A 23,313-nucleotide genomic window follows, 5' to 3' on the forward strand; every position below is an offset into this window, starting at 1 on the left:
TATCCCAGGTGAGCACGCACTCTTCCTCAGTCCAGGTGACCTCACTCTCTTCCTTATCCCAGGAAACCTCACACTCTTCCTTATCCCAGGTGACCTCACACTCTTCCTTATGCCAGGTGACCTCACCATATTCCTTATCCCAGGTGACCTCACACTCTTCCTTATGCCAGGTGACCTCACACGCTTCCTTATCCCAGGTGACCTCACACTGTTCCTTATTCCAGGTGACTTCGCACTCTTCCTTATCCCAGACGAGCACACACTCTTCCTTATTCCAGGTGACCTCACACTCTTCCTCACTCCACATGACCTCACACTCTTCCTTATCCCAGGTGAGTACACATGCTTCCTTATCCCAGGTGAGCACGCACTCTTCCTTATTCCAGGTGACCTCCCACTCTTCCTCATTCCAGGTGACCTCACACTCTTCCTCATTCCAGGTGACCTCACATTCTTCCTTATTCCAGGTGACCTCACACTCTTCCTCACTCCAGCTGACCTCACTCTCTTCCTTATTTCAGGTGACCTCACACTCTTCCTTATTCTAGGTGACCTCACACTATTCCTTATCCCAGGTGAGCACACACTCTTGCTTATCCGAGGTGAGTACACACTCTTCCTTATCCCAGGTGAGAACAAAAGCTTCCTTATCCCAGTTGAGCAGACACTCTTCCTTATTCCAGGTGAGTACACACTCTTCCTTATTCCAGGTGACCTCACACTCTTACTTATCCCAGGTGAGCACACACTCTTCCTTATTCCACGTGACCTCACACTCTTCTGTATCCCAGGTAAGCACACACTCTTCCTTATTCCAGGTGCCCTCACACTCTTCCTCATTCCAGGTGACCTCAGACTCTTCCTCATTCCAGGTGACCTCACAATCTTCCTCATTCCAGATTTCCTCACACTCCTTATCCCAGGTGAGCACACACTCTTGCTTATCCCAGGTGAGCACACACTCTTCCTATTCCAGGTGAGCACACACTCTTTCTTATCCAAGGTGAGCACACACTCTTCCTTATCCCAGGTGACCTAACACTCTTCCCCACTACACATGACCTTACACTCTTCCTTATCCCAGGTGAGCACACACTCTTCCTTATTCCAGGTGACCTCACACTTTTCCTTATTGCAGGTGACCTCACACTCTTCCTCATTCCAGGTGACCTCACAATCTTCCTGATTCCAGATGACCTCACACTCTTTCTCATTCCAGGTGACCTCACTCTCTTCCTTATCCCAGGAGACCTCACACTCTTCCTTATCCCAGGTGAACTCACCCTCTTCTTTATCCCAGGTGACCTCACACTCTTCCTTATCCCAGGTGACCTCACACGCTTCCTTATCCCAGGAGACCTCACACTCTTCCTTATTTCAGGTGACCTCGCACTCTTCCTTATCGCAGATGAGCATACACTCTTCCTTATTCCAGTTGACCTCACACTCTTCCTCACTCCACATGACCTCACACTCTTCCTTATCCCAGGTGAGCACACATGCTTCCTTATACCAGTTGAGCATGCACTCTTCCTTATTCCGGGTGACCTCACACTCTTCCTCATTCCAGGTGACCCCACACTTTTCCTCATTCCAGGTGACCTCACATTCTTCCTTATTCCAGGTGACCTCACACTCTTCCTCATTCCAGGTGACCTCATTCTCTTCCTTATTCCAGGTGACCTCACACTCTTCCTTATCCCAGGTGAGCATACACTCTTGCTTATCCCCAGGTGAGCACACACTCTTCCTTATCCCAGATGAGCACACAATCTTCCTTATCCCAGTTGCGTACACACTCTTCCTTATTCCAGGTGACCCCACACTCTTCCTTATCCCAGTGAGGACACACTCTTCCTTATTCCAGGTGATCTCACACTCTTACTTATCCCAGGGGAGCACACACTCTTCCTTATTCCACGTGACCTCGCACTCTTCTGTATCCCAGGTGAGCACACACTCTTCCTTATCCCAGGTGAGCACACATTCTTCGTTATTCCATGTGCCCTCACACTCTTCCTCATTCCAGGTGTCCTCACACTCTTCCTTATTCCAGGTGACCACACACTCTTCCTTATTCCAGGTGAGCACACACTCTTACTTATCCCAGGTGACCTCACAATCTTCCTCACTACACATGACCTCACACTCTTCCTTATCCCTGGTGAACACACACTCTTCCTTATTCCAGGTGACCTCACACTCTTACTCATTCCATTTGGCCACACATTCCACCTCATTCCTGGTGGTCTCACATTCTTCCTCATTCCACATGAATTCGCACTCTTCCTTATCCCGTTGACCTCACACTCTTCCTTATCCGAGGAGACCTCACACTCTTCCTTGTCCCAGGTGACCTCACACGCTTCCTTATGCCAGGTGACCTCACCCTCTTCCCTATCCCAGGTGACCTCACACTCTTCCTTGTCCCAGGTGAGCTCACACCCTTCCTTATCCCAGGTGACCTCACACTCTTCCTTATTCCAGGTGACCTCACACTCTTTCTTATCCCAGGTGAGCACACACTCTTCCTTATTCCAGTGGACCTCACACTCTTCCTCACTCCACATGACCTCAAACTCTTCCTTATTCCAGGTGAGCACACATGCTTCCTTATCCCGGGTGAGCATGCACTCTTACGTATTCCAGGTGACCTCACACTCTTCCTCATTCCAGGTGACCTCACACTCTTCCTTATTCCAGGTGACATCACACTTCCTCATTCCAGGTGACCTCACTCTCTTCCTTATTCCAGGTGACCTCACACTCTTCCTCATTCCAGGTGACCTCAAACTCTTCCTCATTCCAAAGTAACCCCACACTCTTCCTTATCCCAGGTGAGCACACACTCTTCCTTATCCCAGGTGAGCACACAATCTTCCTTATCCCAGTTGAGCACACACTCTTCCTCATTCCAGGTGACCTCACACTGTTCCTTATTCCAGGTGACCTCACACTCTTCCTCATTCCAGGTGACCTCACACTCTTCCTCATTCCCGGTGGCCTCACATTCCTCCTCATTCCATATGACTTCGCACTCTTTCTTATCCCAGGTGACCTCACACTCATTTTCATTCCAGGTGACCCCACACTCTTCCTTATCCCAGTGAGTACACACTCTTCCTTATTCCAGGTCACCTCAGACTCTTACTTATCCCAGGTTAGCACACACTCTTCCTTATTCCACCTAACCTCGCACTCTTCCGTATCCCAGGTTAGCACACACTCTTCCTTATCCCAGGTGAGCACACACTCTTCCTTATTCCAGGTGCCCTCAAACTCTTCCTCATTCCAGGTGACCTCACACTCTTCCTTATTCCACGTGACCTGCACTCTTCCGTATCCCAGGTAAGCACACACTCTTCCTTATTCCAGGAGCCCTCACACTCTTCCTCATGCCAGATGACCTCAGACTCTTACTCATTCGAGGTGACCTCACACTCTTCCTCATTCCAGGTTTCCTCACACTCCTTATCCCAGGTGATCACACACTCTTGCTTATCCCAGGTGAGTACACACTCTTCCTTATCCCAGGTGAGCACACACTCTTCCTATTCTAGGTGAGCACACACTCTTTCGTATCCCAGGTGAGCACACACTGTTCCTTATCCCAGGTGACCTAACACTCTTCCTCACTACACATGACCTCACACTATTCCTTATCCCAGGTGAGCACACACTCTTCCTTATTCCAGGTGACCTCACACTCTTCCTTATTCCAGGTGACCACACACTCTTCCTCATTCCAGGTGACCTCACACTCTTCCTTATTCCAGGTGACCTCACTCTCTTCCTTATCCCAGGTGACCTTGCACTCTTCCTTATGCCAGGTGAACTCACCCTCTTCTTCATCCCAGGTTACTTCACACTCTTCCTTATCCCAGGTGACCTCACACGCTTCCTTATCCCAGTTGACCTCACACTCTTTCTTTTTCCAGGTGACCTTGCACTCTTCCTTATCGCAGATGAGCACACACTCTTCCTTATTCCAGTTGACCTCATACTCTTCCTCACTCCACATTACCTCACAATCTTCCTTATCCCAGTGAGCACACGTGCTTCCTTATCCCAGTTGAGCACACACTCTTCCTTATTCCAGGTGACCTCACACTCTTCCTCATTCCAGATGACCTCACACTTTTCCTCATTCCAGGTGACCTCACATATTTCCTTATTCCAGGTGACCTCACACTCTTCGTCATTCCAGGTGACCTTACTCTCTTCCTTATTCCAGGTGACCGCACACTCTTCCTCATTCCAGGTGACCTCACACTCTTCCTTATCCCAGGTGAGCATACACTCTTGCTTATCCCCAGGTGAGCAAACACTCTTCCTTATCCCAGATGAGCACACAATCTTCCTTATCCCAGTGAGGACACACTCTTCCTTATTCTAGGTGACCTCCCACTCTTTCTTATCCCAGGTGAGCACACACTCTTCCTTATTCCACGTGACCTCACACTCTTCTGTATCCCAGGTGAGCACACACTCTTCCTTATCCCAGGTGAGCACACACTCTTGCTTATTCCATGTGCCCTCACACTCTTCCTCATTCCAGGTGTCCTCACACTCTTCCTGATTCCAGGTGACCTCACACTCTTCCTCATTCCAGGTGACCTCACACTCTTCCTCATTCCAGGTGTCCTCACACTTCTTATTCTATGTGAGCAAACACTCTTGCTTATCCCAGGTAAGCACACACTCTTCCTTATTCCAGGAGCCCTCACACTCTTCCTCATGCCAGATGACCTCAGACTCTTCCTCATTCGAGGTGATCTCACACTCTTCCTCATTCCAGGTTTCCTCACACTCCTTATCCCAGGTGATCACACACTCTTGCTTATCCCAGGTGAGCACACACTCTTCCTTATCCCAGGTGAGCACACACTCTTCCTATTCTAGGTGAGCACACACTCTTTCGTATCCCAGGTGAGCACACACTGTTCCTTATCCCAGGTGACCTAACACTCTTCCTCACTACCCATGACCTCACACTATTCCTTATCCCAGGTGAGCACACACTCTTCCTTATTCCAGCTGACCTCACACTCTTCCTTATTCCAGGTGACCACACACTCTTCCTCATTCCAGGTGACCTCACACTCTTCCTTATTCCAGGTGACCTCACACTCTTTTTCATTCCAGGTGACCTCACTCTCTTCCTTATCCCATGAGACCTCACACTCTTCCTTATCCCAGGTGACCTTGCACTCTTCATTATGCCAGGTGAACTCACCCTCTTCTTCATCCCAGGTTACTTCACACTCTTCCTTATCCCAGGTGACCTCATACGCTTCCTTATCCCAGTTGACCTCACACTCTTTCTTTTTCCAGGTGACCTTGCACTCTTCGTTATCGCAGATGAGCACACACTCTTCCTTATTCCAGTTGACCTCACACTCTTCCTCACTCCACATGACCTCACAATCTTCCTTATCCCAGGTGAGCACACATGCTTCCTTATCCCAGTTGAGCACACACTCTTCCTCATTCCAGATGACCTCACACTTTTCCTCATTCCAGGTGACCTCACATTCTTCCATATTCCAGGTGACCTCACACTCTTCGTCATTCCAGGTGACCTTACTCTCTTCCTTATTCCAGGTGACCGCACACTCTTCCTCATTCCAGGTGACCTCACACTCTTCCTTATCCCAGGTGAGCATACACTCTTGCTTATCCCCAGGTGAGCAAACACTCTTCCTTATCCCAGATGAGCACACAATCTTCCTTATCCCAGTTGAGCACACACTCTTCCTTATTCCAGGTGACCCCACACTCTTCCTTATCCCAGTGAGGACACACTCTTCCTTATTCTAGGTGACCTCCCACTCTTTCTTATCCCAGGTGAGCACACACTCTTCCTTATTCCACATGACCTCGCACTCTTCTGTATCCCAGGTGAGCACACACTCTTCCTTATCCCAGGTGAGCACACACTCTTCCTTATTCCATGTGCCCTCACACTCTTCCTCATTCCAGGTGTCCTCACACTCTTCCTGATTCCAGGTGACCTCACACTCTTCCTCATTCCAGGTGACCTCACACTCTTCCTCATTCCAGGTTTCCTCACACTTCTTATTCCATGTGAGCAAACACTCTTGCTTATCCCAGGTGAGCACACACTCTTCCTTATCCCAGGTGAGCGCACACTCTTCCTTATTCCAGGTGAGCAAACAATCTTCCTTATCCCAGGTGAGCACACACTCTTCCTTATCCCAGATGACCTCACACTCTTCCTTACTACACATGACCTCACACTCTTCCTTATCCCAGGTGAGCACACACTCTTCCTTATTCCAGGTGAGCACACACTCTTCCTTATTCCAGGTGACCCCACACTCTTCCTTATCCCAGTTGAGCACACACTCTTCCTTATTCCAGGTGACCCCACACTCTTCCTTATCCCAGTGAGTACACACTCTTCCTTATTCCAGGTGAGCACACACTCTTCCTTATTCCACATGACCTCACACTCTTCCGTATCCCAGGTGAGCACACACTCTTCCTTATCCCAGGTGAGCACACATTCTTCCTTGTTCCAGGTGCCCTTACACTCTTCCTCATTCCAGGTGACCTCACACTCTTCCTTATTACAGGTGACCTCACACTCTTCCTCATTCCAGGTGACCTCACACTCTTCCTCATTCCAGGTGACCTCACACTCCTCATCCCAGGTGAGCACACACTCTTCCTTATCCCAGGTGAGGACACACTCTTCCTTATTCTAGGTGACCTCCCACTCTTTCTTATCCCAGGTGAGCACACAATCTTCCTTATTCCACGTGACCTCGCACTCTTCTGTATCCCAGGTGAGCACACACTCTTCCTTATCCCAGGTGAGCACACACTCTTCCTTATTCCATGTGCCCTCACACTGTTCCTCATTCCAGGTGTCCTCACACTCTTCCTGATTCCAGGTGACCTCACACTCTTCCTCATTCCAGGTGACCTCACACTCTTCCTCATTCCAGGTTTCCTCACACTTCTTATTCCATGTGAGCAAACACTCTTGCTTATCCCAGGTGAGCACACACTCTTCCTTATCCCAGGTGAGCGCACACTCTTCCTTATTCCAGGTGAGCAAACAATCTTCCTTATCCCAGGTGAGCACACACTCTTCCTTATCCCAGATGACCTCACACTCTTCCTTACTACACATGACCTCACACTCTTCCTTATCCCAGGTGAGCACACACTCTTCCTTATTCCAGGTGAGCACACACTCTTCCTTATTCCAGGTGACCCCACACTCTTCCTTATCCCAGTTGAGCACACACTCTTCCTTATTCCAGGTGACCCCACACTCTTCCTTATCCCAGTGAGTACACACTCTTCCTTATTCCAGGTGAGCACACACTCTTCCTTATTCCAGGTGACCCCACACTCTTCCTTATCCCAGTGAGTACACATTCTTCCTTATTCCAGGTGAGCACACACTCTTCCTTATTCCACATGACCTCACACTCTTCCGTATCCCAGGTGAGCACACACTCTTCCTTATCCCAGGTGAGCACACATTCTTCCTTGTTCCAGGTGCCCTTACACTCTTCCTCATTCCAGGTGACCTCACACTCTTCCTCATTCCAGGTGACCTCACACTCTTCCTCATTCCAGGTGACCTCACACTCCTTATCCCAGGTGAGCACACACTCTTCCTTATCCCAGGTGAGGACACACTCTTCCTTATTCTAGGTGACCTCCCACTCTTTCTTATCCCAGGTGAGCACACAATCTTCCTTATTCCACGTGACCTCGCACTCTTCTGTATCCCAGGTGAGCACACACTCTTCCTTATTCCAGGTGAGCACACACTCTTCCTTATTCCATGTGCCCTCACACTGTTCCTCATTCCAGGTGTCCTCACACTCTTCCTGATTCCAGGTGACCTCACACTCTTCCTCATTCCAGGTGACCTCACACTCTTCCTCATTCCAGGTTTCCTCACACTTCTTATTCCATGTGAGCAAACACTCTTGCTTATCCCAGGTGAGCACACACTCTTCCTTATCCCAGGTGAGCGCACACTCTTCCTTATTCCAGGTGAGCACACAATCTTCCTTATCCCAGGTGAGCACACACTCTTCCTTATCCCAGATGACCTCACACTCTTCCTTACTACACATGACCTCACACTCTTCCTTATCCCAGGTGAGCACACACTCTTCCTTATTCCAGGTGAGCACACATTCTTCCTTATTCCAGGTGACCCCACACTCTTCCTTATCCCAGTTGAGCACACACTCTTCCTTATTCCAGGTGACCCCACACTCTTCCTTATCCCAGTGAGTACACACTCTTCCTTATTCCAGGTGAGCACACACTCTTCCTTATTCCACATGACCTCACACTCTTCCGTATCCCAGGTGAGCACACACTCTTCCTTATCCCAGGTGAGCACACATTCTTCCTTGTTCCAGGTGCCCTTACACTCTTCCTCATTCCAGGTGACCTCACACTCTTCCTTATTACAGGTGACCTCACACTCTTCCTCATTCCAGGTGACCTCACACTCTTCCTCCTTCCAGGTTTCCTCACACTCCTTATCCCAGGTGAGCACACACTCTTCCTTGTCCCAGGTGAGCACACACTCTTCCTTATCCCAGGTGAGCACACATTCTTCCTTATTCCAGGTGACCTCACACTCTTCCTGATTCCAGGTGACCTCATACTCTTCCTGGTTCCAGGTGACCTCACACTCTTCCTTATTCCAGTTGACCTCACACTCTTCCTCATTCCAGGTGACCTCACACTCTTCCTCATTCCAGGTTTCCTCACACTCCGTATCCCAGGTGAGCACACACTCTTCCTTATCCCAGGTGATCACACACTCTTCCTTATCCCAGGTGAGCACACCCTCTTCCTTGTTCCAGGTGACCTCATACTCTTCCTCATTCCAGGTGACCTCACAATCTTCCTTATTCCAGGTGGCCTCACACTCTTCCTCACTCCACGTGACCTCACACTCTTCCTCATTCCACATGCCCTCACATTCCACCTCATTCCAGGTGGCCTTGCATTCCTCCTCATTCCAGGTGGCCTCACATTCCTCCTCAATCCAAGGCTTAACACTCCTCCTTATTGAAGGTGACCTTACACCCTTCCCTCGCCCAGGTGACCTTACACTCTTCCTTAATAATGGTGACTGTATGCTCATCCTCTGAGCCAGTTGACCTCATGCCTCTCCTCACTATGGCTGACCTTACACCCTTCCTTACTCAAGGAGAACGCATGATCTTCCTGACCCCAGGTACCAGTTGACCACACACTCTTTCACACTCCACTTGATCTCACACTCTTCCTCACTCCACGTAACTGCACACTCATCGCCACTCTGTGCGACCTCACACCCTTCCTTAGCTCAGGTTAAGCCACGCTTCAGGTGACCTCCCAATCGTCCTCACTCTGAATGACCTTGCACTCTTGCTTAGCCCTGGTGATCGCTCACTCCTCACTACTCCAGGCGCTCTCACACTCTTCCTCACTCCAGGTGACCTCACAATCATCGTCACTGTGGGTGATCTCACACTCTTCCTTAGCCCAGGGGACCTCACACTCCTCCTCACTCCAGGTGATCTCACACTCCTCCTCACTCCAGGTGATCTCACATTCTTCCTTAGCCCAGGGGATCTCACACTCCTCCTCCCTGCAGGTGAACTCACATTCTTCCTCACTGCAGGCGACCTCACCACTTTTCCTCACTCTAAGTGACCCCTAGGGGACTTGTCCTCACTCTGGTTGACCCACACTCTTTCACGCTGCAGGTGATCTCACGCTCTTCCTCACTCCAGGCGACCTCACAATCATCCTCACTCTGGGAGAAGTCACACTCTTCCTTAGCTCAGGTGACCTCACACTCCACCTGACTCCAGGTGATTTCACACTCTTCCTCACGGCAGGTGATCTCACACTCTTTCTCTCTCCCTTCCAGATGTTGGATGTGACAGTGTCTCAGCTCATCAGCCTCCATCCAGAGCTGGCCCAGAGAGTTACCCAGAAGCACCGGCAGGTGAAGGAAAGCTGGGGGGTGCTTCAGCAGGCTGTCAGGTAAACAGAGAACTCCACTTCCGGTTCTGATCCATATAGATGCCTGAGGAAGAGGCGCGTGTGGTCTTGAAAGCTAGCAAAAGAAAACTATCGAGTTAGCCTTACAGCGGTCAGATTCCTGTGTAGTGCTGTTCGTCTGGCCATTTAAGCGGGTGTTTACTGTGGCAGCGCAGCAGGGGTGCCAGGGAATATAACAGGGGGAACATGAAACTCTGAGGGGAGAGCAGGGAAGATTAGCGAAGGGAGCAGAAGCTGTTGATGGGACAGCCCCGCAGCCATCTTGTAGGACTTCAAATTCTGCCTCATTATGAACACTTTTGCATGATACATTAATTTCTTTCCTGGTCGCTCAAGCCCATAAACATTGAAATAATAGGTGGCGTTTAAATACAGGCATATTGGAAGTGGTTCCAATGTCCACCTATGTGGGCTTTACATGGGTGCAAGGGTCAAGCAATGTGGAGGCGTATCTGCTTTAAAATAAAAGGTCACCTGCTTAGCTGCTCAGGCAGAGCTGATAAAAGAGGTTATAAATAAGCAATCACAGGGATTCCATGTCATAAGGTTCTTGGCAATCCCCCCAGGGATTCCATGTGATAAGGTTCTCAGAAATCCCAGGGATTCCATGTCATAGGGTTCACGGCAATCCCAGGGATTCCATGTCATAGGGTTCTCTGCAATCCCCCCAGGGATTCCATGTGATAAGGTTCTCGGCAATCCCAGGGATTCCATGTCATAAGGTTCTCGGCAATCCCAGGGATTCCATGTGATCAGATTCTCAGCAATTCCAGGGTTTCCATGTGATCAGGTTCTCAGAAATCCCAGGGATTCCATGTCATAAGTGTAAGGTGGCACCACTCCTGACATGTGCTTTACACTTGTGTATTCCCTGTAAGTGGTTTGAGGGGAAGGGTGCTCCAGCTACCACTGGGTGCTCCATCGGTAATTATACGATACGAGTGGAGCCTTACATCCTTAGCAGCCAGGGTGAACTGGAACATGTTATCCCTCTTTAGGAAGCGCATCCTGGCAGAAGTGGGCACCTTGCTTGAGTTGAGTGATTAATAAGGAAATGACGAAGAAAGGCGATATGACCCTGAATCTGTGCTGATGACGCTCAATGAGGATAATAACACTCTCATGGGGTACTCAGAGGCTGGGAAGATTAGAGGACTCGATCAATACCACTGATGATTGTAGGACGTATACATGAGTCCACCCTGTTGGCATGGACGCGAGAGTTCTCAGTACCATTCCATCTAATATTAGGAAATGTCCTAATGCTGCGATGAGAGCGCAATTCCCCGGCTTCTGCTTCAATTTCATTCCCAATAATGAGGCTTTGGGCGTGCGCATTGGGCTTCCCAGAAGTAGCATCTCAAATTGCAATTTTGAAGCCTATCACGGTAGCATGTTTCGGTTCATCCCATCCCAGGCAAAGGCATATCTTAAAGAGTACAGAGCTAGGACTTGGGGTGACCGGTGGCATACGTGGGGAGGCTGACCTCCTTACCATCAGCTGTTCTTGGATGTTTGTATGCTGTGTTTCCCAAACTTGATGATGTGCAGAATAAGTAGATTCTGGAAATGAATAATGCCAAATTGGGTATTATGACGTTTAATCACATTTTTAGATTCTAGAGGGAGTTTTAAATTGATTTTATGGAATTAGGAAGTCGAGAAGACTAATTAATATAGTTATCATTTCTTTTTTTTTCTTTTTGTTTTCCAACACAATTTATTAGGTTTACAATAAAAAAACAATAAGAACTGTACATCAACTACATAATGCCTCACAGAAAGTAGCATAACATAATGAGTTCAACATATTAAATATCACATAATATCAAACCCATCAAAAGAACGATTATCCTGTGAAACACAATATTCCAACCCACAGGCATACACAAAGCAGCACAATAGACAACACAAATGGGAAGAAAAAGAAAGAAGACAAAAAGAAGACAAAAAAAACACATTTGAAACCCCCTTCACCCTATTCCCCATCCCCCAAATGACATATCCAACAAACCAGATCCACAATCATATCAATCATAAAGGGCCAAGAAAGGTCCCCCTATTCTCACGTACTCCTCGTTTTTATCTTTACACTCCATTGAAACCTTATCATATTGTGATAAAACATGCCATTCGGTTAGCCACCCATCAACATTAGGCTTTATTCCTCTTTTTCCAAGTTCTGAGAATCATCTTAGTTGCTACCACCATAGCTCTATCAATCCAATTAGTATGCTTCCGAGCACGCACACATCTATCAACATGAGATAACCAAATTATGCTCGCTGCGGATCTCTGTAAGGATATTCCATAAATCAAATCAATCCTGCCAATAACCTCCTTCCAAAACAATTGCACTCTAGGGCACTCCCACATCAAATGTAAAAGTGTGCCTCTACCAATACCACAACACCAGCATAAATCACCCGATTGAAGCCCTAATTTAAACATCTTAACAGGTGTCCGAATCAGACGTAATCCCATGTCTGTTCCCAAGTTCAAATTCACCCTCAGGATACCATTCCAATCCACATCGGTAATGACCCTACCAATGTCATTTGACCAATCTTCCTTCAATCTAGTCCATGCTGAATGGAAATTCTTGTTAAAAGGCATAAATTGCATATACGTTCTCACACAAAATTCCTGATCTTCCAATAATTTGCTAATTTCCGGTTTCTTCCCTACAGAACCACCAGCCATAACTATCCTCAAATCAATCGTAGAAGCCAGAGCCAGGAATCTATTCAATTCTCTTCGATGCAACCCATATCTTCCCTGTAGTGCCTCAAATCCCACCAACTGGTTCCCATCCATCACATCTCCTATCTTCAGAATTCCCTTATTAATCCAACTGATCCAATTCAGACATTTGTTATTTACTTGAAGAGCTTCATTATACCATAGAGAAGCTTCTGGGCTGAAACCATAACACTGTCCATTCTCACTAAACCACAACCCAACCACCTGTCTAGTTACCACTACGGGGATCAGTTTCAACTTTTTGTTCGGCATTTTACCCATAGTATAAATATTCCCAAGATCATACGGTGCACACACACCCCTTTCCATACTCAGCCAAATCGGTTCCTTCTCAAATCTTTCCCTAAAATAATATGAACTCTTTTTAAGTAAAAAACCTTTATAATACTTCATCAAGTCTGGCTATCCAAACCCCCCTGTGTCCACACTTTGCATCAGTACATAGTTTGGAATACGAGGTCTCTTCCCAGGGCCCCATAAAAAGGATTTAAAGATTTTTATCAACCTTTATCAAATGTCTTTTAAATAAAAATAAAGGAATGGATTGCATAACATATAAAAGTTTGGGCAAGAGAACCATTTTGATCGCATTAATTTTTGCCCACAAAGTCAACGTCAACCTCTCCCACCTCTTTATTATTAATGACATATTCGCAGTTACCCGGTCTATATTGTGTTGCAACAATTTACTCAAATCCCCAATAATATGAATTCCTAAATACATGACCCCACCTGGTGACCACTTACAATTCCATGAGTGCAAGATGTTACTATCACACGTTTTGTCCAAGTTGACTTTATTACCAGACAGTCGACCCACTTCTTCAAACATACCTTTAATTATATCCCCACATGCCTCCGGATTCGACAACAAAAGCAGCATATCATCCGCATATGATAACATTTGAACTTCCACCCCTCCAACCATAATTCCTTTAATGAGTTCACATTGCCTAATGTATGCTGCAAGAGGCTCCAACGCCAAGTCAAATAAAAAAGCCGACAATGGGCAACCCTGTCGTGTACCTTTCATCAATGAAAATGAACTCGAAATAACTCCATTTACCAATACCTGAGCCTTAATATCATGGTGTAAACAATCTATCATCGTCATGAAAATTGGCCCGAATCCCATCTTTTTCTAAGTATATTCCATACATTTCCAATTAACCCTATCAAACGCCTTATCAGCATCAAAGAAGCCAATCACCTTATTCGAGTCCACACCATAATGTTCACCAACCACATTCAACACAGTCCTAACATTATCACACCCATATCTTCCCGGAATAAAAGCCACCTGAGACTCATCAATCAGATCCTTCACAATTAACTTTAATCTATTAGCCCACATTTTTGTAAACATTTTTAAATCAACATTAAGCAAAGAAATGGGTCTGTAATTTCCACAATTCCTATGATCTTTATTTGGCTTCGAAATCACTGCAATCAATGCTTCTTTCATTGAATCACACAGTAGTCCAGACGCAATAAATTCATTGTAAAGTTCACATAAAATCGGCGCCAATTGAGTATCATGTTTCTTATAGAACTCTGAAACCATCCCATCCGGGCCCGGTGATTTCCCATCTTTCATTTGAGATATGGCAGTACACGCCATGATAATTTTGAGAACTGCTCTGATACACAACCCTTGCCATCCTTTTCTCTTTTGATAATTGGAGCACACATTATAAATGCTAATGGTATTTATGAAATGCATTATGACTTGTTTCTGTGTGAATTCGATGTTTTAATTGAATGGTGTATGTTCTATGCATGTGAAAGATTCATTTGAACTCTTAACACAATAAATAAATAAATGCAATAGGTGGCTTTATGTATTATAAACCCCATCTCTTTTCAAGGCACTCACAATGAATTAAATACAGTATTTCAAACTTTCAATATTTTTCACCAATTTGAAGTACTTATGCACAGCTGTACTCAGTGCAGAGAGGTGTGGCTGATGCAGACTAATCTCTGAAGGGAGAGTGTCCTCCACTGAGTGAGACCCATCTGTGGCTTGCAGGGGTGCCGTGTATGCGAATACTCTGGGGCCCAGCCACCACCCCCACACCAGGAAACAGCCATCTGTGTTACAAGTCCCTATACCTTCAATGGAACATCCTAAAAATCGGCCCTCCGGCACCTCCCTGGAAAACCGAAAGTCAGCTCTCCTTGTGGCCACAGTGGCCAGAGTGGCTAGAGTGGCCATCGTGGCTAGAGTGGCCAGGGTGACCAGAGCGTGCTCTCTTCTCCCGTGCACATCATAATCACTCGAATCTCATGCCTTTCAAGTTAATTACTGGGCCTTCAATAACGGCCCTTCTGAGCGTTTATGAGCAATAGGTTACAGCTTCATGAATAGGCAATACTGTCTGCCAAAATAAGGACCATACTTCATATTTTCAGGATTTTTCGTGGTGATTGTCGGCATATTTAAAATGAACACAACAATTATAATTTCCATCGACATTCTACGCCCTGTATGTATTTAGTCTTTCTTCTACAAACAGCCTACAATGTAGAAACCTTTTTTACTTATGCACTTCAGTCATTCAAAAATACTTTAAAACGCGTACATTTTTAATCTTAAATTCATGATTCATAATATCACAAAAACAAAGTTAAATTATTACTTCTCCTCCCTGGGATACAGTAGATCCTTTGGGTTCCATTTTTAGATCACTTTTAACACATGATCTCCAGCTCAGCCTAGACGTGTTTTGCTCTTCATGCGGAAACATATAATACCTGCAATGCGAGCTTCTTCAGGGCTCATTTCTATCTATCGAAGGGTTGTAGCCCTCCTGAGTTTCCCTAGCCATCATGACTGTTGCCTTATCAGCAGCCCAGTCTGGATATAGCTTGAGTGCGTTTCTCTCAGTCTTCGAGGCTCTATAGCACCCATACTGGTCCTGTTGGATTGACAGGCATCGGCAAAATGGTGCCACTTTAAACTGGCATCACTGCTTGGCAAAGGATACACGTGCAAGTACTTTATTAACAAACCCTAGAAAACCTCACCCTGGATCTATATTAGACCAAATGCACCCCACTCCTGCTTCTATTCCTTCTCTATCCCCACTAAGGTGGCCTGGACCACTAGGCTGGGAGCCTTAAGTCTGGTCACCTGCCTCCCTAGGGTGCCAAAGTCCCTCCGGCGTCCCTGGAAGGACAGTCTCTCTCCCTTGGGAGGCTCTCCAAACAGGACAGATTACTGCTTTCTGTAACTTAGTGTTATAGCAAAGTGGGGGTCTGGCTGAGAGGTGTACTGAAGAACTCCTTTATAGAGGTGGTACTGAGTCAGTCACTCAACTGCATCGACATTCCCCTGTCACTCACACACCTGCGTCATTATTCTCCTGAGCTGCCACTCACTCACTCACTTGCATCGACATTCCCCTGAGCTGTCACTCACACACGTGCATCAAAGTTCGCCCGAGCTATCACTCACTCAGCTGCATCATTACTTTCCAGTGCTGTCACTCACTCACTCACTTGCATCGACATTCCCCTGAGCTGTCACTCACTCACCTGCCTCATTATTCGCCTGAGCTGTCACTCACCTGCATCGACATTCCCCTGAGATGTCACTCACTCACTTGCCTCATTATTGGCCTGAGCTGTCACTCATCTGCATCGCCATTCCTCGGAGCTGTCACTCACTCACCTGCATCGCCATTCCCCTGATATGTCACTCACTCACCTGCACCGGCATTCCCCTGAGCTGTCACTCACTCACTTGCCTCATTATTGGCCTGAGCTGTCACTTACCTGCATCGCCATTCCTCGGAGCTGTCACTCACTCACCTGCATCGCCATTCCCCTGAGATGTCACTCACTCACTGGCATCATTATTCTCCTGAGCTGTCACTCACTCACTGGCATCATTATTCACTTGAGCTGTCACTCACTCACCTGCATCAGCGTTCCCCTGAGCTGTCACTCACTCACCTGCATCAGCGTTCCCCTGAGCTGTCACTCACTCACCTGCATCAGCGTTCCCCTGAGTTGTTGCTCACTCATCGGCATCATTATTCACCCGAGCGGTCACTCACTCACTGGCATCATTATTCACCCGAGCGGTCACTCACTCACCGGCATCATTATTCACCCGAGCGGTCACTCACTCACCGGCATCATTATTCACCCGAGCGGTCACTCACTCACCGGCAACATTATTCACCCGAGCGGTCACTCACTCACCGGCATCATTATTCACCCGAGCGGTCACTCACTCACCGGCATCATTATTCACCCGAGCGGTCACTCACTCACCGGCATCATTATTCACCCGAGCGGTCACTCACTCACCGGCATCATTATTCACCCGAGCGGTCATTCACTCACCGGCAATATTATTCACCCGAGCGGTCACTCACTCACCGGCATCATTATTCACCCGAGCGGTCACTCACTCACCGGCATCATTATTCACCCGAGCGGTCACTCACTCACCGGCATCATTATTCACCCGAGCGGTCACTCACTCACTGGCATCATTATTCGCCCGAGCGGTCACTTGTATCAGCATTCTGCCAGCATTCATAGATGGCCAGCGGTGCAGGACACCATTCAGCCAGACACTACACCATCCTCTGTAGTTGCTGAGGGAACAGATACATGGCTAGCAGGGGGGCTCTATACAGGGTTAACACCCCTTTGAGGGGAGATATATATACGGTAGTGGCTGTCAGTGAGTGTCCTGAGACCCATTCTAGGAGCTCAGTAGAACGGTCAGTGGCAGTGCAAGGGGCACAGAATACCCACAGCACCACCATTGTGTGCAGCCACAACCACACACTGTGGCTACCCAGGCAACCTTGCTGAAGGTCACACATTAGAGGGCAATACAAAAGCACTAACTACAGGCTTCCAGAGGGTGGAACCCTCCAGGTAACCGCCACTTCTGTGCTGCAACTTCTCCAAAAGGATCTGATAATGATGACCTGAAGTAGTCTTGGTGGCTGGTGTCGCCAGTGATATAGGACTCATAGAGTCTGATTCATAAAAAACGCACATACGTCCCGCAAAGTCCCTCACTCTGAACCCCACTTTGCGCGTCCCTGTATGCAAAGGATTCTGTGCGTGCTCTGCGTATTCATGGAATTTCGACCGCAAAGTAACCCTATGCGCAAGTAGCGGCCGGAACAGCCATAACATGCCCTCACGCAAAGCAAATCCAGCCACGTATACCAACCTTTGCGCCCTTGTCGTCCGCAAAGTAATGCACCTGGGAAATACTGCATGCGAACCCCCCACCCCCAGCCAAGGCAGCACCCAAGGACAATGCGTGGGGACCCCCGTAACTATTTACAGCACCCCGTCACTATGCTTACCATTTTTCGTAACTGGAGTCAGTCTCTGGTAAATCTGCATGCGAACCCCCGTAAACCGCAGCTGCACTCTGCTACTCTGTATATGCACACCCCTAACTGCGATCGCCACCCCTACTGCGTATGCACCCCCCTAAATTCCCGATCTGACCCTACCTTTGCACGGGGATTCCTATGCGTTTGGGGCCTTGTGCATGCTTTCACGGGGCAATGTGATTGGGAGCTTTGCGTGCTGATTTCCCCGACGTGAAGTTGCGCGGTCAGATCCATGAATATGCGTGGCTTTGCGTGGTGTTGGCCGTGTAATTTCCTCGCGCAGGCCGTCCCTCGGCAAGCTCACATCATTCCCTGGTCTTCCTCATTCTGAGTGGAGAATGGTTAATAAGCATGTTCCACCCCTTATTTAAATCTCTGAGGAGGCCCAACCCACACTCTGCGTGGAGTCTGGCGCACCGCACTCTACTGCATGCAGAGATGTGCGAGACCACAGCGAAATCCACGCAATGTCCCGAAAAGGCCTGCTAAGCCGATTCCATGAATCAATGAATGGCGTTTAGCCTGCAGAGTCGCTATTCAGCATGCAGAAAATGCCACGAGTGGGTACAGGGGTAAGCAGAGCTACCCGCCTGAGGGGGGGTGGGGCACCACTGCATAGATTTCAGGCCCATTTTGAATGGGGTGGTAACAGTGAAAGTTGACATTTTACACATCAATATTTGTAAAAAAAATACCACCTAAATATTATTTAGGATTATGTGAAATGTACCACAAGGGGTGCATAGAAAATACCACATGGGGTAACTCTGGGTTATTTACTCCGTGCAGTGATACCTCCAGGTCTGGGCGTACAATAAATAAATAAATAAATAAATGTGTCTCTATACCGGCCACACAGTAAATATCTAATGAGACACCATCTCACATGTAGGTGATTTCAAAAGCTGTGCGGTATTTAAAAGAGCACATGCTTTTTCTGTCACCAGTGCTACCATCCCTCTACCGCAATGAGGCCCTCGGAGACCCCCACGCAGGATGTACATTCTGGGCCATATCCAGTCACGGACTGCGCTGGACTTCCTACTCCGCAGCCATCAGTACTTTAGTTACATCCTATCCCCCCACCATAAATCATAGCCCCCCCCCCCTAAACCATGACCGCTCCCCATGGAGCTACGCTTCCGTTTCTCACCATCTCGCCTTCTCTCTCTCTCTCTCTCTTTCTCCCCCCAGGGAGGATAAGTCGGCGCTGCGCGGGCTGCACCCCTCTGTTCCCAGGGAAGGGGGCCCTGCAGTGACCGCTGGCAGTGAAGGGTCGTCTAGCCTGGGAAAGCAGCAGCCCGGAGCCTCAGCCAATGGGAACCGGCCAGAACAGAGGGACATGGACGCCATTGGGGTCAGTATGGTCATTCGCCTTGCCAGGCTGTTCTCAGTGTACGCATGTGTCGGGCTTTCTATTGCAGTGCCATTCCCCAGCAAGGGACACTTCATTCCACTTCCCAGGGATCTTCCCTTCCACTTCCCAGGGATCTCCCGTTCCACTGCCCAGGGATCTTCCCTTCCACTGCAAATGATCCGTACAGTCCACTGCCCAGGGATCTTCCCTTCCACTGCCCAGGGATCTCCCATTCCACTGCCCAGGGATCTTCCCTTCCACTGCCCAGGGATCTTCCCTTCCACTGCACAGATTATCCCATTCCACTGCAAGGGACACTTCATTCCACTTCCCAGGGATCTTCCATTCCACTGCAAGGGACACTTCATTCCACTTCTCAGGGATCTTCCATTCCACTGCGATTCCACAGCAAGGGGCACTTCATTCCACTGCCCAGGGATCTTCCCTTCCACTGCCATTCCCCAGCAAGGGGCACTTCATTCCACTGCCCAGGGATCTTCCCTTCCACTGCCATTCCCCAGCAAGGGGCACTTCATTCCACTGCCCAGGGATCTTCCCTTCCACTGCCATTCCACAGCAAGGGACACTTCATTCCACTGCTCAGGGATCTTCCCTTCCACTGCCATTCCCCAGCAAGGGGCACTTCATTCCACTGCCCAGGGATCTTCCCTTCCACTGCCATTCCACAGCAAGGGACACTTCATTCCACTGCCCAGGGATCTTCCCTTCCACTGCCATTCCCCAGCAAGGGACACTTCATTCCACTGCCCAGGGATCTTCCATTCCACTGCCCAGGGATCTCCTGTTCCACTGCAAGTGATCATTACAGTCCACTGCCCAGGGATCTTCCGTTCCACTGCAAATGATCCGTACAGTCCACTGCCCAGGGATCTTCCCTTCCACTGCCCAGGGATCTTCCGTTCCACTGCAAGTGATCATTACAGTCCACTGCCCAGGGATCTTCCCCTCCACTGCCCAGGAATCTTCCATTCTACTGCCATTCCACAGCACGGGACACTTCATTCCACTGCCCAGGGATCTTCAATTCCACTGCACAGAATAGTCAATTCCACTGCAAGTGATTCTTACAGTCCCCTGCCCAGGGATCTTCCATTCCACAGCCATTCCACAGCCATTCCACAGCAAGGGATACTTATTTCCACTGCCCAGGGACCTTCCATTCCACTGCAAGTGATTCTTACAGTCCACTGCCCAGTGATCTTCTGTTCCACTGCAAATGATCTGTACAGTCCACTGCCCACGGATCTTCCCTTGCACTGTCCAGGGATCTCCCGTTCCACTGCAAGTGATCATTACAGTCCACTGCCCAGGGATCTTCCGTTCCACTGCAAATGATCCGTACAGTCCACTGCCCAGGGATCTTCCCTCCCACTGCCCAGGGATCTTCCGTTCCACTGCAAGTGATCATTACAGTCCACTGCCCAGGGATCTTCCCCTCCACTACCCAGGAATCTTCCATTCTACTGCCATTCCACAGCACGGGACACTTCATTCCACTGCCCAGGGATCTTCAATTCCACTGCACAGAATAGTCAATTCTACTGCAAGTGATTCTTACAGTCCCCTGCCCATGGATCTTCCATTCCACAGCCATTCCACAGCAAGGGGTGCTTCATTCCACTGCCAATCCACAGCAAGGGACACTTCATTCCACTGGCCAGGGATATTCCGTTCCACAGAGTTTTCCATTCCACTGCAAGTGATTCGTACAGTCCACTGCCTAGGGATCTTCCGTTCCACTGCACAGAGTTTTCCATTCCACTGCAAGTGATTCGTACAGTCCACTGCCTAGGGATCTTCCGTTCCACTGCACAGAGTATTCCATTCCACTGCAAGTGATTCGTACAGTCCACTGCCTAGGGATCTTCCGTTCCACTGCACAGAGTATTCCATTCCACTGCAAGTGATTCGTACAGTCCATTGCCCAGGGATCTTCCCTTCCACTGCCCACGGATCTCCCGTTCCACTGCAAGTGATTCTTACAGCCCACTGCCCAGGGATCTTCCATTTCACTGCCCACCGATCTTCCATGCCACTGCACAGATTATTCCATTCCACTGCAAGTGATTCTTAGAGTCTACTACCCAGGGATCAACTATTTAACTGCAGAGTTTCTTCCATTCCAGTGTTTAAGTTTCTTCAATTCCACTGCAAGTGATTCTTCTATTGAACTGCCCATGTATCTTCCATTTCACTGCAGAGTTTCTTCCATTCCAGTATTTAGGTTTCTTCCATTCCACTGCAATTGATTCTTGCAGTCCACTGTCCATGTATCTACCATTTCATTGCACAGCCTCTTCCATTCCAGTGTTTAGGTTTCTTCCATTTCACTACAAGGGATTCTTACAGTTCACTGCCCAAGGATCTTCCATTTCACTGCACAGTTTCTTCCATTCCAGTGTTTAGGGTTCTTCCATTCCACTGCAAGTGATTCTTACATTCCACTGCCCAGGCATCTACCATTTCAGTGCACCTTGTCTTCTATTCCAGTGTTTAGGTTTCTTCCATTCCACTGCAAGTGATTCTTTCATTTCACTGCCCAGGGGTCTTCCATTTCACTGCATCAAAGTCTTCCATTTCACTTCAAGGGTTAATGCACAGATTCTTTCATTCCAGTGTTTAGGTTTCTTCTAACCCACTGCAAGTAATTCCTACATGCCACTGCTTGGTAATCTTACATTCAACTGTGTAGAATCTTCCAATCCACTGCATGACATCATTTAATTCCAATTCATTAAATAATCAATGCTACTTCAAGGGATGTGCTCTTTACAGTGCATGGGTGATTCTATTTCACTGCACAGAATCTCCCTTCTGCTTCAAGGGGTCCTTACATTCTATGACACACTGACTCTTCCATCCCACTGCATTCAACTCATAAATTCCTTCCTTAAATGCACTGGATTACTTCATACCACTGCACAGCATTTGTTTATTTCACTGCACTGGATTCTTTCATTCCACTACACAGAATTTGTCATTACACTGCACTGGATTCTTTCATTACACTGCACAGAACTCATTCATTACACTGCACTGGATTATTTCATTTGTTTGCACTGGATTCTTTGATTCCACTGCACTTGATTCTTTTGTTATTATGCACTAGATTCTTTATTCTGCTGCACTGGATTCCTTCATACCACTGCACTGAATTCTTTCATTCAGTTGCACTGGATTCTATGATTCCGCTGCACGCGATTCTTCCATTCAACTGCAATTGATTTTTACATTCTAATGTGTGGAATTCTTAATGTGCACTGCTTGGAGTAATCAATGCTACTGCAAGGGATTTGCATTTCCAGTGCATAGGTGATTCCATTCCAGTGCACAGAATCTCCTGCTTCTTCAAGTGATTCTTCCATTCCACTGCATTCAACTCCTCCATTCCTTCATTGCACTGCACCAGATAATTTTATTTTTATAATATTTTATTAAATGTTTATGGTTTCAAACAAAACTTTACATATAATACAAAAATATTTGCAGATTCTTTCAGAATGTAACAATTTTAAACAAATATCATAGTTGCGCATTTCATTTAAAAACATGTACTTTGTATCATATTTAAAGAGGGATGATTAAATGAATACACACCTTGCGATTCATCATTCTGATAATTTAGAGGCATTTAAAAACGACGCAACTGCCAAGCGATCAGAAATCATAGGTCATCATCGTTTTAACCCTTCTGTCTCGCTACGCATTGCAGCGAGACCCTTCATTCTT

General features: G+C 47.7%; 1 protein-coding gene across 2 annotated transcripts in view; it reads left to right on the top strand.

Moving 5' to 3' along the window:
- LOC138468335 (uncharacterized) overlaps window positions 1-23,313 on the top strand; it is a 419,279-nt gene that overhangs the window by 155,658 nt on the left and 240,308 nt on the right. For both annotated transcript variants that reach the window (XM_069608850.1, XM_069608851.1), the window contains exons 10-11: window positions 9,932-10,047; window positions 19,401-19,563. In XM_069608850.1, coding sequence (XP_069464951.1) covers window positions 9,932-10,047; window positions 19,401-19,563 — 279 coding nt within the window. The remainder of the gene's footprint in view (window positions 1-9,931; window positions 10,048-19,400; window positions 19,564-23,313) is intronic.

Source organism: Ambystoma mexicanum, chromosome 4q (genome assembly GCF_040938575.1).
Source record: "Ambystoma mexicanum isolate Mex_15411 chromosome 4q, UKY_AmexF1_1, whole genome shotgun sequence".
Classification (NCBI taxonomy): Eukaryota; Metazoa; Chordata; class Amphibia; order Caudata; family Ambystomatidae; genus Ambystoma; species Ambystoma mexicanum.